The 15,344-nt window shown below is 46.0% G+C and overlaps 7 protein-coding genes across 7 annotated transcripts; 4 read left to right on the top strand and 3 right to left on the bottom strand.

Annotated features, from left to right (window-relative positions):
* Positions 1-437: 437 nt before the first annotated feature.
* On the top strand, positions 438-2,072 carry FMAN_00158 (putative proteine disulfate isomerase; the record flags this gene model as incomplete). The annotated part of the gene is made up of 4 exons (XM_041821974.1): positions 438-775; positions 832-1,210; positions 1,268-1,704; positions 1,754-2,072. 4 exons carry the CDS (start codon positions 438-440, stop codon positions 2,070-2,072), a joined length of 1,473 nt encoding a protein of 490 aa, XP_041687701.1.
* Positions 2,073-3,123: 1,051 nt separating this feature from the next.
* On the bottom strand, positions 3,124-4,267 carry FMAN_00157 (uncharacterized protein; the record flags this gene model as incomplete). Its single annotated transcript, XM_041821973.1, is given in 4 exon segments — positions 3,124-3,270; positions 3,671-3,789; positions 3,818-4,095; positions 4,113-4,267. 4 exon segments carry the CDS (start codon positions 4,265-4,267, stop codon positions 3,124-3,126), a joined length of 699 nt encoding a protein of 232 aa, XP_041687700.1.
* Positions 4,268-5,624: 1,357 nt separating this feature from the next.
* Positions 5,625-7,178, top strand: FMAN_00156 (uncharacterized protein; the record flags this gene model as incomplete). Its single annotated transcript, XM_041821972.1, has 1 exon — positions 5,625-7,178. The coding sequence occupies one exon, from the start codon at positions 5,625-5,627 to the stop codon at positions 7,176-7,178; it is 1,554 nt and encodes a 517-aa protein (XP_041687699.1).
* Positions 7,179-8,870: 1,692 nt separating this feature from the next.
* Positions 8,871-10,782, top strand: FMAN_00155 (uncharacterized protein; the record flags this gene model as incomplete). The annotated part of the gene is made up of 6 exons (XM_041821971.1): positions 8,871-9,004; positions 9,069-9,241; positions 9,333-9,426; positions 9,493-9,712; positions 9,766-9,899; positions 9,948-10,782. 6 exons carry the CDS (start codon positions 8,871-8,873, stop codon positions 10,780-10,782), a joined length of 1,590 nt encoding a protein of 529 aa, XP_041687698.1.
* A 169-nt stretch (positions 10,783-10,951) lies between these two features.
* On the bottom strand, positions 10,952-12,004 carry FMAN_00154 (uncharacterized protein; the record flags this gene model as incomplete). Its single annotated transcript, XM_041821970.1, has 1 exon — positions 10,952-12,004. One exon carries the CDS (start codon positions 12,002-12,004, stop codon positions 10,952-10,954), a length of 1,053 nt encoding a protein of 350 aa, XP_041687697.1.
* A 531-nt stretch (positions 12,005-12,535) lies between these two features.
* Positions 12,536-13,775, top strand: FMAN_00153 (putative D-amino-acid oxidase; the record flags this gene model as incomplete). The annotated part of the gene is made up of 4 exons (XM_041821969.1): positions 12,536-12,561; positions 12,609-12,743; positions 12,795-12,892; positions 12,946-13,775. 4 exons carry the CDS (start codon positions 12,536-12,538, stop codon positions 13,773-13,775), a joined length of 1,089 nt encoding a protein of 362 aa, XP_041687696.1.
* Positions 13,776-14,052: 277 nt separating this feature from the next.
* Positions 14,053-15,063, bottom strand: FMAN_00152 (putative proline racemase; the record flags this gene model as incomplete). Its single annotated transcript, XM_041821968.1, has 1 exon — positions 14,053-15,063. The coding sequence occupies one exon, from the start codon at positions 15,061-15,063 to the stop codon at positions 14,053-14,055; it is 1,011 nt and encodes a 336-aa protein (XP_041687695.1).
* Between the last annotated feature and the right edge of the window lie 281 nt (positions 15,064-15,344).

Here is a 15,344-nt window from a genome sequence, read left to right as displayed (position 1 = left end):
TCGTTGGTAAAGAACCCATAAGCTTACAGCGTTTTCTCTGCCTGAGATTGGTCAGGGGTACCCTAAAACTCAGTAAACGTGTAGATTTTAAAGGAAATGCTTGGTTAATTCTCTTGACCGAGAAACAGAACCTGCTATGGCTTCAGCTGAAACAATCTAGATCCTGCTGAACCTAAAAAGCACCAAGTATGGTTGATGCCCAAGTGCTATACGATGATATGGCTCCGTCCTTATGGCTTATTTTGTATTCGGGCTCGTATTCCCAAGGACGGATGCTGACAGCTCAGCCCGCTATCTGTCCTCATCATCATCAGAGATGTCGCACCTATACCCCGACGGGTAATATGAGCTCTGTTCCTGCATATAAGCCGGCTCCACACCGGCGCCTTCTTCTAAACAATAATTCCTTCTTTTCAGATTTCAAACAAAGCTACAACATGCTCGTTCCTCATGCGCTATTGCTTCTCACGTATGGCACCTTTGTCTGGACTCATTCAGTCTCCGACCTTGGCGAAGATGACTTCTTCGACCTTGTGAATTCAGACAACCTTGCTCTTGTGCTCTTTGTTACCCCTAGTTGTGTGAAGTGCGACGAGATTACTACTCAGTTCGAGCAGGCCTCAGACCTCTCCCCCGAGACCAACTTTGTACGGGTAGATTGTTCAACTAACGGTAAAGTCTGCGATGATGTCGGAGTTCTCCATGTTCCAGAAGTCAGGCTTTCCAGAGGCCGTAGTCGACTCACCCTTTACCGAGGCGACTTAGACACTTCAGCGTACTATAACCCCCTTTCTCTCGAAAAGTTTTGCGCTAAGCACCTTGTTATTTTAGACTATTGGCATTCATCGAACGGCAACATGGGCCAGCTGTTATGGAACTAAGTGATGCCAATTATGACGAGTTTTTGAGCACTGATTACGTTTCAATCGTCGCCTTCATTGATGATAAAGAGAAAGACTTGGTCGAGCTATACTCGCAGGTGGCTGAGCAGCTTCGTGGTGAATACGCTTTTGCAATTACCCATAATTCTAGTCGAGCGAATAATGAAGGTGTCGCTCAACCAGGTATTTTGCTTCTCAGCACATTTGACGAGCGTCGCAGCAGCTACGAAGGGCCTTTTGACCATGATGCACTCCAGCTTTTCATCAGGAAATACGGGACGCCCTTGATTGGAGAGCTACACCCAGAGGTTTACGCTACCTTTGCCGAGGTATACCAACCTACTCATACATTTTTATGGAATCCGACAGCTGATAAACACTATTAGACCAGCTTGCCACTAGCACAGATTTTAGTAGCTTCTCCAACAGAGCGCGATCATCTGGTTGACTTGCTCTATCCGCTGGCTCGAAGATTCAGCAGCGTCTTGACCTTTGTTACCGTCGATTCAAACAGGTACCCCCAGCGGGCGGCATTACTCAATCTCGCCGACGGCACCAAATTGGGTTTCGCAATTGAGAATGTCACCTCAACGGAGAAATTCCCATTGAAAGCTAGCTCGGTCAATGCCGAAAGCATCACAGGATTTGTCCAAGATTTTGTGGCTGGCAAGCTGAAACCAGAAGTCCGATCTCAACCTGTGCCAGTAAAACAACAAGGCCTCTGCGTCGAACTGGTTGGACACACCTTCAGAGAAGTAGCCTTTGATGACACTCGAGATGTCCTTGTGGAGTTCTACACACCATGGTGTGATTATTGCCTCGAGTAAGTCTGCTTCTCACCCGATGGAGATCGACTCTAATCAGCACGCTAGGTCACATGATGTACTCGAAGAGCTCGCCGTGCACTATCGCGATGTCGGACTCAGTGACAAGATATCCGTCGCCAAAATCGACGTGAGCAGTAACGATGTTCCTGAATTGATCACAGGTTACCCAACGCTGAAGCTATACCCAGCTAGTGGACACCCCCCGGTTACATTTCAGGGCAACTATCGCGAGCCCATTCCTCTAGCGACGTTGATTTCTTTCATTCACGATCATGGCAGGAATCAGCTAGAGGTTGGAAAGGTTTCCTTGGCAGGGAAGAGCTCGAACCAAGCCAGGTTAAGCCTGCAGCACGAAGAACTGTAACATAGACACGGTTATATTCTAGAGAAATAGAATAGAGGATGTTGGGCGAAGAAAGAAAAACTCTAATTTGTGCTTGCTTAGTTTTTATGCCGTCTATAATAAACCCAATGACCCAATGTAAACAAATAACCCAAAACAGTAAAGACAGTATCGCTCATCTATCCCAACATCCTGATGTGAGAAAACAACCCAACACAAGAAGCACCGTCCAGCGTGTGCTTGCCGATAGTTCAACATCATAAGAGATGCCAGGCTTGAGCGGAGAGACAGCAAGATGTGCGTCTTACTAGCGTGGCTATCAAGGAACCCAACAAGGATACGTGCTAGGCAGAAGTTCTTAATGAGCCACTCTGAGTCTGCATTACGGCGACGAAGGTATGCCTGATAGGCTGTGTCAAGTATGTCTACCTGCGCGATACCATGCTCATGCACATAGCGCAGCACGACTTCGAGGATAGCTAGTGCACAATCCGACTGAGAAATAATTAGTCATAAATATCTAGATGACAAGAGAAAACAGCTTTGTTACCCTTGCTTTGGGAGTAGAAATAGGCAACTGGGACCCGCAGCCGGGACCTAGGCAATGGATGCTGCCAGAAATGCTTGTGGTATCGCCGTTGTAAGAACTGGTTGCGAAGTAGCCGCCAGAACTTCTTGTGAGTTTGCAGTCTTTGCGAGGGCAAGTGAAAAGGGCGGCATTGTTGAAGATGACAAAGAGCTCGTTGAATAGGGCTCCTTCGATCTCATTCGGCGTAGGCATGGCCATGATTGGCAAAATCAAGCAATGAGGTAGAGTTGGTGGCTTATTAAAAGATTTGTGTACAAGTAGAGACGATCTTTTGGCCAGCAAAGATGTCAATATGTTGTTGAAGTGAAAGGGGATAAGGGAATGTGAGAAACTTGAAGTAGAAGAGGATCAGAGAACGTTGGGAAGGATTTGGTATTTATGATAGAATTCCCAGCTCACGTACGGAGGGATGACCAACCCTCATGGCCAACATGGCTAGCGGATTGAAACGCGCCCGATACTATTCTCTGACCTTCGCACCGTTCACGACAGAGTCATAGCTTTGGAACCTGGTAGCTTGCTCCAATGAGGAGAAGAAATAGCCGAGTTGGTCGACCTTCGCAGTATGAAAATACCCAGATACAGGACCAACGAATCTGATACATCATGAAAGGTTGCCTCCCAATAGAACTAATGTCATCAAGGTTAATAATAGACATATTGTTCTTGAGAATGAGTCAAACTAAGCAAATTGTGAGACGGGACAAGCGAAAGAACAATCAACTGATGCCACACTAAAGATCAATAGCTGAAATCTCAGCAACGCCGCTTCTAGAAGACTACCATATTTGGTGGCCACATGGAAGTCCTGGGTCAAAGCGAGCTGACAGTCCTTTTCGGAACCTTGGAGATGATCTACTTTGGACCCCTAATTATACATGGCTGCTCAGATGATCTGCGAACTGCCCTGATTCCAAACGGCTGATTGGTTCGATCGCGATTGAGATAACCAAGATTTTGGTAAACAGCATCATCGGTCAAATAAGCAGGGAGCCCTGGATAAATCAATAAGCGCCACTCGGATTCTTACGTAGAAACACCAAGCTAACACATGAAAAGCAAAAGCAACGACCCCTGTTTCTCCTTGGAACATCAGCGCAAGAACAACATCTTCATCAACATCCTCCCCGCAATTTTCACATGATACAACTGCGTAATGGTTCAATACAATACTAACTTGCAAGTTTCAATAGCGCTCTGTAAAACCAGTAGTAGTTGCGGTAATAAAAGGTATATCTGAGAGCTGAAATATTGGAGTTACCGACCAACTGGCAACCGGGCTGCGGAGCATCTCCCGCGCACACGGCCTTGGCGTAAGTTGTTGCGTAAACTAAAGAGTGTGATTGGTCAACCCACCGAGGTGGCTTGTATTGATCGGTGCAACCAGGAAATCTGTGAGTCGGTACATCGTGATATTCGGGCTCAGATGGGACGAAGTCCAGTTTCCATGATTTACTAAGATCATTACTTACAAGCTGTGAGAATAACGAGGAGAGCAAAAATTGAATACTGTTGAGGTGTGTTTCCCGAGAAGTGAGTTGATGTTGAGTGCATCGGGATCTCCCTTCAGCAATGCTTTTGAGATGCCCACGCAGATACCTAAGTGCATAAATACGAATACCAACATGAATATAAATGAGACTTGTCATTAAATGTGCGGCCTGAGTTGAAATTCGTTCTTATCAACCAGATAATTGACGGGAGTTGCCGGGCTTTCCGGTTTGTAATATATCACATTAATGGTGAGTAATTGTGCTACCATATAATTACCCAGTAACAATAAGGTATAATCTATCTAGCATTTTATTATAATAAATAATTTTTGAGATATCTTAAGAAAACCTTAAGTAATTATAATATTAGTATATTAATTAAGATATTTAATATAGATTTACTTCTCTATTTATAGAGATAAACCCTTTAAGACTTTAATAATAAAGAAAATTAACTTTCCTTTCTATTAAAACCCTTCTTTAAATTACTAATAAGTTTAATTAAAATAAAAGGATTATACTTTATAAAGATCTTAAGGGCTTAATAATAAGCTACTTTAGACTTTTTATTTTATATACTTAATATTTTATTTTATTAATAGCTATACTGTTTTTCTTTTTACTATTATATATAGCAATTTAGAGGCTATTTAAAGATATAATTAGCTGGGATCTATATCTAGTACTATAAGAACACTTCCCTATGGCTTCAGATGTCTGTTAGAACTGCCCTATGAGAGGCACAGTCTTCTTGAGACTCTTCCATATATGCATCGTGCCCTCTCGGGGCCGAACTCACCTGTGGCTGAAAGCTTACACCCCGTGAATCGGTGACTGGAGGCAAGCCTTTCTCGATGTGATAATATTTTACCTGACAGTGCGGGTCTCAATAATGACGCCTTATTAATTCTTTTGCTTCCCACGAGGGCTCAGAGCTCGAAGTTCTTTTCGCCTTATAGTGGGCACGCAAAACCCAACTCCACCTTGATGGGACATAAGCTATGGACTCGAGTGCCTATATATTCCTAGGCACCCTTGTAAACAAGATGCATGGCGCTCTATTTTCACTTTGGAGGCTTGTGTATTTATTCTGTCCGAACAAAAGGCTACGTTCTCTCTGCTGATTTGACTCTCAGGTTCAAGCCTCAAGCCTTAGCTGCAAACAACGCATCTAGCTAACAACTTGTAGTCTCGATGACATTGCTTTGTTCATTTAGGTGTTTCCGCCGACCTTAGAAGCAAAGGAGACTTCAAACGAACACACGGAAGAGTTTCCTTGGACGAATAGTCAGTCATTAGAACTCTACTTTCGTCGTATAGAGCGGTGCTTAACTATCACAAAATCTGAACAGTTGGAGTGAATTCAGGGTGAGTATAAGTACAAGCCCTGCCTACTAGACAGTAACAGACCTTAAACCATATCAAGCATCTGGCTATGAACGTCAAGAGACAGGGGACATATAGGAAGTCACACAGCCACCCAACGCAAGCATGTCAAACGAGGACACCGAAGTTATTCCTAATTCTCCATCTATACCCATGAAGCCTTCAAGCCCTCAACAACAGGGGAGACTGGCTCTTCTTCCAATGGAAATACTTCTCATGATTACGGGAAAGCCCAAGGGGGAAGGAGGAACTCTACCTTATAGAGATCTCAAGTGCTTAGCTTTAAGCTGCTCCAGACTCTTCCATATCATTCGCCCCATGTACCACTTTGCTGACGGATACGCCGTGTTTCACTCGGCTGTTGCACATGGTGACCTGGCGGTCATGCAAAGATGCGCTGAGCTTGGTGCTGCACCGCGGACCATAAGGGATCTTCTCCGTGGCTGCAGCTGTCCATCGGAAGTGCCGCATAAGAAGCATAGGCTCTTTGACTCCCTTCTGGAATTTGTCGCCTCCGGCGCTTCTCCCTTGGGCAAATGCTTGAATGGCTTGCAATGGTTGCTTGACGAGGAACTGGAGGCTAATGAGCAGATAGACCAGCCGTGGTACGAAAATGGCAACGATGATTGTGATCATATGCCTGAGCTCTTGGTCACTATCCTGAACCGGAATACTGAAAGGGCTCGGATAAGTGGGATAATAAAGATGATTGAGCTCATGAAGAGGTATGGATATTGTTTACCCTACCAGATGAACATCCGGACACGCTATCGCTTGTACCCGCACGAGAGAGACAACCCAGCTCTGATCAATCAGCCTCTAGATGTGGCTTTGCGACTTCATTGCCCTCCATCCTTCCTCAAAATTGTACTTGAGGAGTATCAGCACCACAACCTGGATATAAAGGGAATTTATAGGACCGTGCCTGTTCAACTTACTAGATGGGCAGGGAATTCAGAGGGAGACAGGTTTGAATGGCACCTCCAGAAAACGAACCTGGGTAACATGGCCTGGAATTTATTTCGCGACATGTTCGATCCATCGATAAGCTGGAAAGAGGCATACCCAGGTGAAGCCGCCGATAACTTTCAAGTGAAGATGTCTAAGCTAATGGGCCATCAGGCAGCTGACTCGCACGAACTAGATGCGCTGAGAAGCATTCTTAAAACCCTGAGGAATATTGCAACCAGAGCGCAACGACATGGCGGATTAAATGAAGAACGAGACGGAAAGGAATGCTGGCACATGTTGTGCGAAGCTTTGCGCCCCTTTTCGATTGAATCACCTCTTGTGGTAGATGGTCAGAACCCAAGAAGCGATGAAGATGTCCCTCCACCTCTTCATCGTTTCATCTTCGAAGTCAGCTGGAATCCATGGAAGTTATTGTTTCACTACCAGTTGCAAAAGCCCAAGTTTAGAGCAGAGATGTCGTTTTCCTGGACGCAACATGACTCCTGGAAGCTGGAGCAGGACGAGAATGGGATATGGCATGATTCTCACTGGGACTACATTCATGCATATGAGCACAGTAGCTGTGATCTGCCCCGATGGCAGCTTGTAGACTTTGATGAGTTTGTGGCCGCGGTCGAAGAGCAATGGCTTAAGTTCAATCCATACTGTTTGAAGCACATAAGTCAGGATTTCAACGATGAGATATAAGGAGAATACATCTCCAGTAACCAGTAGCCAGAGTCAAGAGTTTGAGATAAGACTATATGGATTTAGAAGCTGGTTTGGTTAGTGCTAGTCTATTATTAAACCCTTTCACCGAAATATATTCACTCATAGGTCTCGGAGGAATGTCTCCTTGGCTTCAAGGTTTTATCCGTACCCGTCGTCAAATACGGCTCAGATTCAATGCAGCTGAGAACTTTGGACCTCCAGGAATGGGATGAAGAGATCTATCAGAACCTGAATTTACCTTGAGACGGTGAAAAAGGCGACTGGCCGAATTCAGAGACTGCTTTGTTCAAATGGCCCCCAACCCCGACGCTGACTTGATGGCGAGTAAGCTCTGGCCTCAGTAGATGTTCCGTGTTAATAATTGAAATTTGCAATAAAGTAAATGGTGTCCTGTTCAGGTTTCCGATCCTTTGTTTCCGTTGCCGCCAAAGAAGGTTGGAGGGCTACGATGGGGGACTGGGGCAGCCATTTTATCCCTTGGGGAATGTATTTAGAGTTCTCTTTATGCGTCAGATGTAATTATCATTAGATAGGCTTTATAAGCCTATCTTAGGCAATTATATTAGGTAGCTGGTATACTGCCTAGACTGACTTTAATAAGAGTGTTATTTTGAGTTGATAGACCCCACAGCTGATGGCTTACGTCGCGCGCCTTACACGCCGCCAAAGAAGGGCCTAAGCACGACAGATGCTCTCGATCAACTGTTCTCTGAGAAGTTCCCACCTTCATTGAAGCCGTGGGAGACTTGAAACAGAAGAACAGATTCTATGTTGTCTCATGAACAGGAAGTGAACTCAATTGCAATGTAACACGACAGCAATGAACAACACCTGACATTTCGATCTCGGCATCGTTCTGTGGTACAAAGGTATTGCAAATGAGACTTGGACATATCGAGTAGGTTCACGTTGATCATAAAAGTAGGCCATATTCCCTATAAGCTATAGAAATTTCCATCAGTATCGAGTATCAACTACAAAACACAACAAACACCACAAACCATATCACGCACAATCACGTATTGTCACACGAAATCTCAGAAGGAAAATATGTCGGACCATCATATCGAAAAACCTTTACCCTCTTCTTCATCAAACAAGAAGACTTTCTCGCGACCTCAACAAGAAGGCAAGCTGGCTCTCCTCCCCGTTGAAACTTTGCTCCAAATCACAGGTGAGCCTGAGAAGGATCAACAGACCCAAGCCCTATTTCATCAGGACTTCAAGAACTTATCATTGAGTTATGCGATCCTAAAGAAGAATAGTCATAGTTCTTCAACCATGGTAAATGCAATTGCTCCTATTTCTCTATACTGGTTCCATATCTCTGACATCCCCCCCCCCCCCCGAAGCAACACCAACAGAAAATGCGCGTATCCGTCAAATTATCCCAATGAGGCTCCATCTTTCGAGGCTGATGTTACTGCAATACCGCTCTCAACGCTTCCGGACATTTAGACGAGGTATTTCTCCACGCACAACACCCTGAATACAACATCCTAGCATCAATCTTGCAAGTCGCTCCCTAACAGCAAGCCTTGGCCCAAACATCCCCACCTATCAACAACCCTGTCTAGTGCTTACGACACACGCGTACTATGGATCTCCTCCATCCTTTCTTCCCATCTCCTCACCGAAACGGATAAGCCATTAAACCACACACAAGCCATGGCCGGTCACGCCACTGACGAAACAATGGGCAAAGGCAAAGTCCGACAGCGGCGCGCCCACACGCGAAGCCGCACTGGCTGCTCAGAGTGCCGAAGCCGCAGGGTGCGGTGTGGCGAGCAGCGTCCCACATGGTGAGATGAGATCCCAGCCAAAAAAAACAGCCAGGCTTGAAAGGCTGACTGTGCAAATTGGCAGTGAGAACTGCGTTAATAGTAAGAGAACATGTGAATACCCGCCTGTCAAGATACCGCTGAGGGAGAGACGGGCGCTGGAGAAGGCTGGGGCGACTCAGCCGTGGGAGCATGTTCCCTGGGAGGCTCCGAGTTCTTCCAAGGGGCCTGAGATGCCCAACACCCAGGCTCTGGTCCGTCAGCTTATTTTGTCGAGCTCAGCAACGACCCTGGACTGCGTGGCCATTGATATGCCCCTCAAATCACATGAACTCTTCAATTACTGTAGGTCTTATCACTTACAAACAACCATCAATCACTAACAGCCTTTTTGTCTACGGTGAAACCCTTGTCACATCTGTCACAAATCATGGCAAAGATTGGTACGTCTAAGAGGCTTGTCTCGCCAACCGATGCTTACCAATGCAAACCAATGCTTACCTCGATAGCATGCCATATACCATATCAGACCCCGAAGCCCTCCGCAATGCGATTTTGATGGCAGCTACTCATTTTACTTTCAAGGTCGGCAGCCTCGAAGCATTTGAGCATACGTTCCTCTTTCATAGGATTGAGACCGTGCGATTGGTGAAAAAATGGCTTTCCAGTGGAGATCTCACCCTTTCAGCTGCCATCACCAAACAGATTGCCACCTTGGCATATACAGAGGTATGGCAAATGAACATCGCTCATTGTTTCAGATGTACTAAATCACCTATTAGTTCTGCAGTGGTAACATGCAAATGGCTGAAAAGCATTTAAATGTCATCTACGCTCTCCCATATCCAACAATAGTCCCATCAACTACTAACGGCAAGACTCGTGACCAAGAGCTTTCTGATCGCTATTTTCTACTGTGAGTATCTACCACCCAGAAACAAACTGAAGTTAACTAATATCCCAGAACCTCCACCTTCATCCACGGCGTACAGACTGTTCTCCATGGCATCCTCCGCGCCGAAGAATCAACCGGAGACAAGAACAGCCTCTCAGTCTCCAATCCCATGCGTCTCATGCACAAATGGTATAATTCAGAAGGCCAGTACCTACACTGTCTCAAACTCAAAGCCATACGCCTCTTCTCAACATTCTTCATACTGCCCAATATCGGAGCAAGGCTCTCTGACGTCTACAGCGCGTCAATAATAAACAGTCTTCGTCAAGTGACGGACGAATTCTACAATCTTACGGAAGCTCAAAAGATACACGACGACTTCTGGAGAACCGGCGCAGCTGCTAGAGTTTACGACACAGTTCTTGAATCGCACCAAACCTCAATTACACCTACCGACCAACAACATGAAGAGACTTCAGAGGCTGAGCATGAGCAAAAGACTTCTTGGTGCGGATTGGTCATTGCAACAGAATTATTCCTTGAACAGGTAGTTGTTCTCTGGCGTCCTTTCACGAAGGAGATATACCTCTGTAGCATGAGGATATTCCAGCGTGATCTCACTTCCACGCTCCAGAAGAAAAATACGCTAGAGATTGCAGAACTGTTATTCTGGGAATCGTTTCTGGGGTTGATGAGTCTTTATTTGCATGAGAAACTTGGGGATATGGAGCGAGAACCTGGTTTGAGGCCGTTTTTTGAAAGGATTATAAAAGAACAGAGTCGAGATATGAGGTTGGAGAAGTGGGAGGATGCAAGGAGGGTCTTGCTGAACATTGCATGGCCGTTGGACTTTTCTGAGGATGATTATGTAAAAGAAATATGGGAAGCTGCAGTATTTGACTAGATGCGAAGAAACAAGTAATTATCATTTCAGGTTAATGTATTGTTTTTTGAGTAGGACAGTGGTCAGCGATATGGATACGAACCGCCCGGGAGCCTCTTTGTCGGAGCATACAAGTTGCTTACACGCCGTCTATCCCACTGCAATCTTTGGAATCTAAAGAGACTTTACACTACTGTTCTGCTTTTGATTCTGGAAAGACGAACTCTCTTAGCCTCGCCATACCCATCCGATCCCCTTCTATAGTCTCCGCCACCTCCTTATCAACCCAGCCTCTGGTGTAGCCGCCACCGAAATCAGTAATCCACGCATTACTATCCTGATCTATCAAGACATTTTCCGCCTTTACATCACCCCAGATTATACCATCATTATGCAAGCCCGAAACTGCAGCCTCAATCTGGTCCATCCATCGTTGTCTCACTTCAAGCGGAGGGTCGTCAGGGTATCCGGGTGCGATCTTTGTTGATAGTGGGCAACCCCGGTTATCAATATAGGTGAGCAAAAGGCCAAGAATAAAGTCGTATTCATCCATGACGACACCATAAAGATGACAAAGATTTAGTTGAGAGTCCAAACTAGCAGCATGAATCAACTTGTAAGCTTTAAGTTCCTGCTTGGTTTGGACGCCAGAGGTGCATGGCTTGAAGAAACATTCAGTCTGGCAGTTTTCAATTAGAGCCTTGTCCGGCAGCTTGAAGAGCGCATCTTTGGGGTCCTTGAAGCTCAAGATAATTCCGGCAGGATCATAGAAGGCAGTCCAAGTCTCCAAGTCATCGCAAAAGTCATCGTCAAAGCGTACAAAAGATGGACGTGAAGGGGACGCCTCTGTTTCAACACGTCGAGGACATAGTTTTTCGTCAATGATGTCTAGTTGAAAGACAAAGAACTCGGGAAATAAATGCTCTTCCAGGGTGACTCTGATGTCTTTGGGGTTACATTCTGGAGCAGGCGCAAATTCAACCAGGAGAGGCTCAAACGGGGCCATGACCCATTCATAGACATCAGTATCGTAGATATCGCCGATGACCTCTTCGCGTGACTTGAGGACTTCAAGATATGTCATGTACTTCTCGGTCATGTTGGGAGAGTTGGTAAAATTGGTCGGTGAGATCGTGATGTAGAATACCCTCCCATTCCGGCAGACGGAGAAGCGGGCATCGTGATTATCGCTCCGAACGTTGGTCAGAATACTTTCGATTCTGTATTTCGGTGTTGTAGCCATCTCAAAAGTCAACCCGACAACTCAAGTAAGCGCAAAGATGAAGGGCGCTGAAGTGGAGACAACGGTGAACTGAACTGCGGAGTTTGACGTGTCACATTTCATTGGTGGGATACCTTGCAAAGGCAGATGCTTTTGTTGCACCTGGCTTTGAGGTCGGAATTTCCTTTCTCACTGAGTGCTGGGTCTAGAACACCACGCGATATTCATAGCAGTCACGCGACAGCTCCCTATGTTCAAGTTGGCAAGCCAGCGCGAAAATGAAATGCTTTTGGGTTCACTCCGCACTGAATTAGTGCTTTCAGATAACGAGTCTACCCCATATACTTTTTAGGAAGCGGTTCGCATACCACTAGCTCCACTGTGCCGAGATAGGCATGCATCCGCGAAGTGACCAATCACAAATGATGAGTTAGAATGTAACGAGATGAATAGCTATCACTTAAATTCGGCCTTCTCTAAGCTAGGTACAGGTCAAATATCACATATATTGTAGTCTTCTCGAAGAAGATTTAAAATTACATAATTTTCAAGATGACAAATACTGTTGTCGTTATCGGGTAAGATATTCAATCCACTGCATCAAACTTCAACTAACGATATCAAGTGCTGGTGTAATTGGCCTCACCTCAGCATTGTTGCTGGCCAAGGAGGGTAACAAAGTCACTGTTGTTGGCAAGCATATGCCCGGCGACTATGACGCCGAGTACGCCTCCCCATGGGCTGGAGCCAATGTCATTCCGTGAGCCAACCACTCATACCCTCTCCAAACCATTATACTAATATTTTCAAGCTTGTCACCCAAAGATGCGAGTCGTTGGGAACGACGAACCTGGATCGCTCTAAAGAAACTCGTCGAGGAGACTCCTGAAGCAGGCATTCATTTCCAGAGTAAGTTCTTAAAAGACTTGTGTGAAATGTCAAACAATGGCTAACATCGTAAGCAACGCATGTCCTTCGTCGGAATAAAGACACAGAGTCCGCCAAATCCGGATTCTCAGCCCATTTCTATGCCGACAACCCATGGTTCAAAGAAATCTTTAACAACTTCCGCAACAACCATCCATCTGAAGTCGCGACAGGCTACGACTCTGGCTTCCAATACCAAGGAGTTTGCATCAACACAGCCATCTACCTCCCCTGGCTTCTCGGCCAATGCCTCAAATACGGGGTCGTCGTGAAGCGCGGCATTCTCACTCACATCAATGAAGCAAAGTGTCTCAGCCATACCGGTGAAAAGGCTAATATCATCGTCAACGCCACTGGTCTTGGATCTTTGAAGCTCGGAGGCGTTCAAGACACAACTGTCGTACCAGCACGAGGTCAAATTGTCCTCGTTCGCAATGAAACACCCAAGAACCTACCGCTTTTCATGTGCTCTAGCACCCTCGACGAAAGCGGTGAGGAGATCTACGCTATGCAGAGGGCAGCTGGCGGTGGAACGGTTATTGGTGGGACGTATCAAATTGGGAATTGGGACACGCAGCCTGATCCGAATACCGCGAACAGAATCATGCAGAGGATTGTAGATCTCTGTCCCGATATTGCTGGAGGAAAGGGAATTACTGGTTTGAGTATTATTCGGCATGGTGTTGGGTTTAGACCTTATAGAAAGGGCGGTTTGAGGCTGGAGGAGGAGAAGTTGGATGATGAGACGTGGGTTATTCATAACTATGGGCATTCGGGATGGGGTTATATGGGGTCTTATGGATGTGCTGAGGGGGTGGTTGAGCTTGTTGGCAAGGTCACTGATAAGACTCGGGCGAAGTTGTGAGGTCAACATCAAGAACTGCCATTCAGCATGTTATTTACAATCACATTTCTGAAGAAAGTCTTTTCCAATCAGCCTCAATCATTTAAACTCAGAAATGCTTGTGAGTATACATCTCTCGTTTTCCAAACGAAACTCAAGACTGCGACAGACTTTGTGAAATATGATAAAAAGCTCAGACTGACACGCAAATTGCGGAAGACCCTATTTTTAACCTTTTATTCTATAAAAACGCTACTTATGGTCAAAATGCATATGGTGATGTATCATAATTCTCTATCTAGAGTAGAAATCCAGTGGTAAAAGGATCCTCCGGGTCAAGGTGAACATTCTTCTCCCCCGTAATCCAAGCCCTCCCCTTGACAGTCGGCAGCACCGCATCCAACTCCCCCACCTTCGTCGTCCCTCTAATCCTCCCCACAAACTCGGTGTTAATAATACTCCTAAACTTGACCGACTCTCCCTCCTCAATAAGACCCCTCGCATGCAGAATAGCCAGACGCGACGAACTCCCCGTTCCGCAAGGACTCCTATCCAGTCTTCCCGGCGTTACAACAACAGTGTGCTTGACAGTCTTGCCTTCTTGTCCTTCTTCCAAAGGCTCTGTGATGATGACGTTGTTGATACCGCAGATGGCCGGGTTCTCAGGATGCGTGGGCATGCAGTTCGCCAAGACTGCTTGTTTCAATCTCTTGCCGAAATCGATGAGACGATCGGCATTGACTGTTTCCACTCGAAGACCCAGCGCTTCTGCTTTGACGAGCACGTACCACTGTCCTCCATATGCAATATCCACCACCACAGTTCCCAGCCCAGGAACGTCAATCTCTTTGTCGAGAGCATAAACGAATGCCGGGACGTTATCAAAAGAAACAGATCTGCACTTCCCATTCTCACACTCCGCCGTCGCAACCACCAATCCAGCAGCTGTGTCCAGCCTCACAGTAGTCATAGGCTCAACCATGGGAACAATTCCCGTCTCAAGAAGAACAGTCGTCGTGCAGACACAATTCGATCCAGACATTGGGACCCAATCTCCCGGCGCCATGATAAGGAAACCTGCATCTGCATCAGGTCGACAAGGCGGGACAATTAAATTAACGCTCATCTCCAAGCGTCCTCTGGGTTCTTGGAGAAGTAGTTGTCGAAGATCATCTCGCTCAGCCATGTAGTATGTGAGCTTATCGTGCATTGTTTTAGCTGGTACATCGAGGACGCCGCCGATGATAACATCGCCGACTTCGCCTTCTGCATGGCATGTAACGATAGAGATGACTCGTTTTGAGCGCATGGTGAGTTATGTGAAATTTTCAGATTTAGGTATTGATATTTGAGTGAGAAAGATGGGTGAGTTCAATTGGCGTGCTTTTATCTATAGTCTTTAGTCTGATTACACTTGATTGGCGTCTTTTTGGAGGGGTTCGACTGATTTGGGCGAGGGGCGGAAAACTACCCATTTTGGAACGCCCATGTTGAACGCGGCTAGAGATCCCGAGCAGCCACGCAAAACGGGAAGTGTAGTATCAATTAATACGAATGACCTAAAGTGTTAGATAACAAGTCAGGTGCTCA

This window comes from Fusarium mangiferae, assembly GCF_900044065.1.
Source record: "Fusarium mangiferae strain MRC7560 genome assembly, contig: FMAN_scaffold013, whole genome shotgun sequence".
NCBI lineage: Eukaryota > Fungi > Ascomycota > Sordariomycetes > Hypocreales > Nectriaceae > Fusarium > Fusarium mangiferae.
This window is presented reverse-complemented; position numbering and strand designations above follow the sequence as displayed.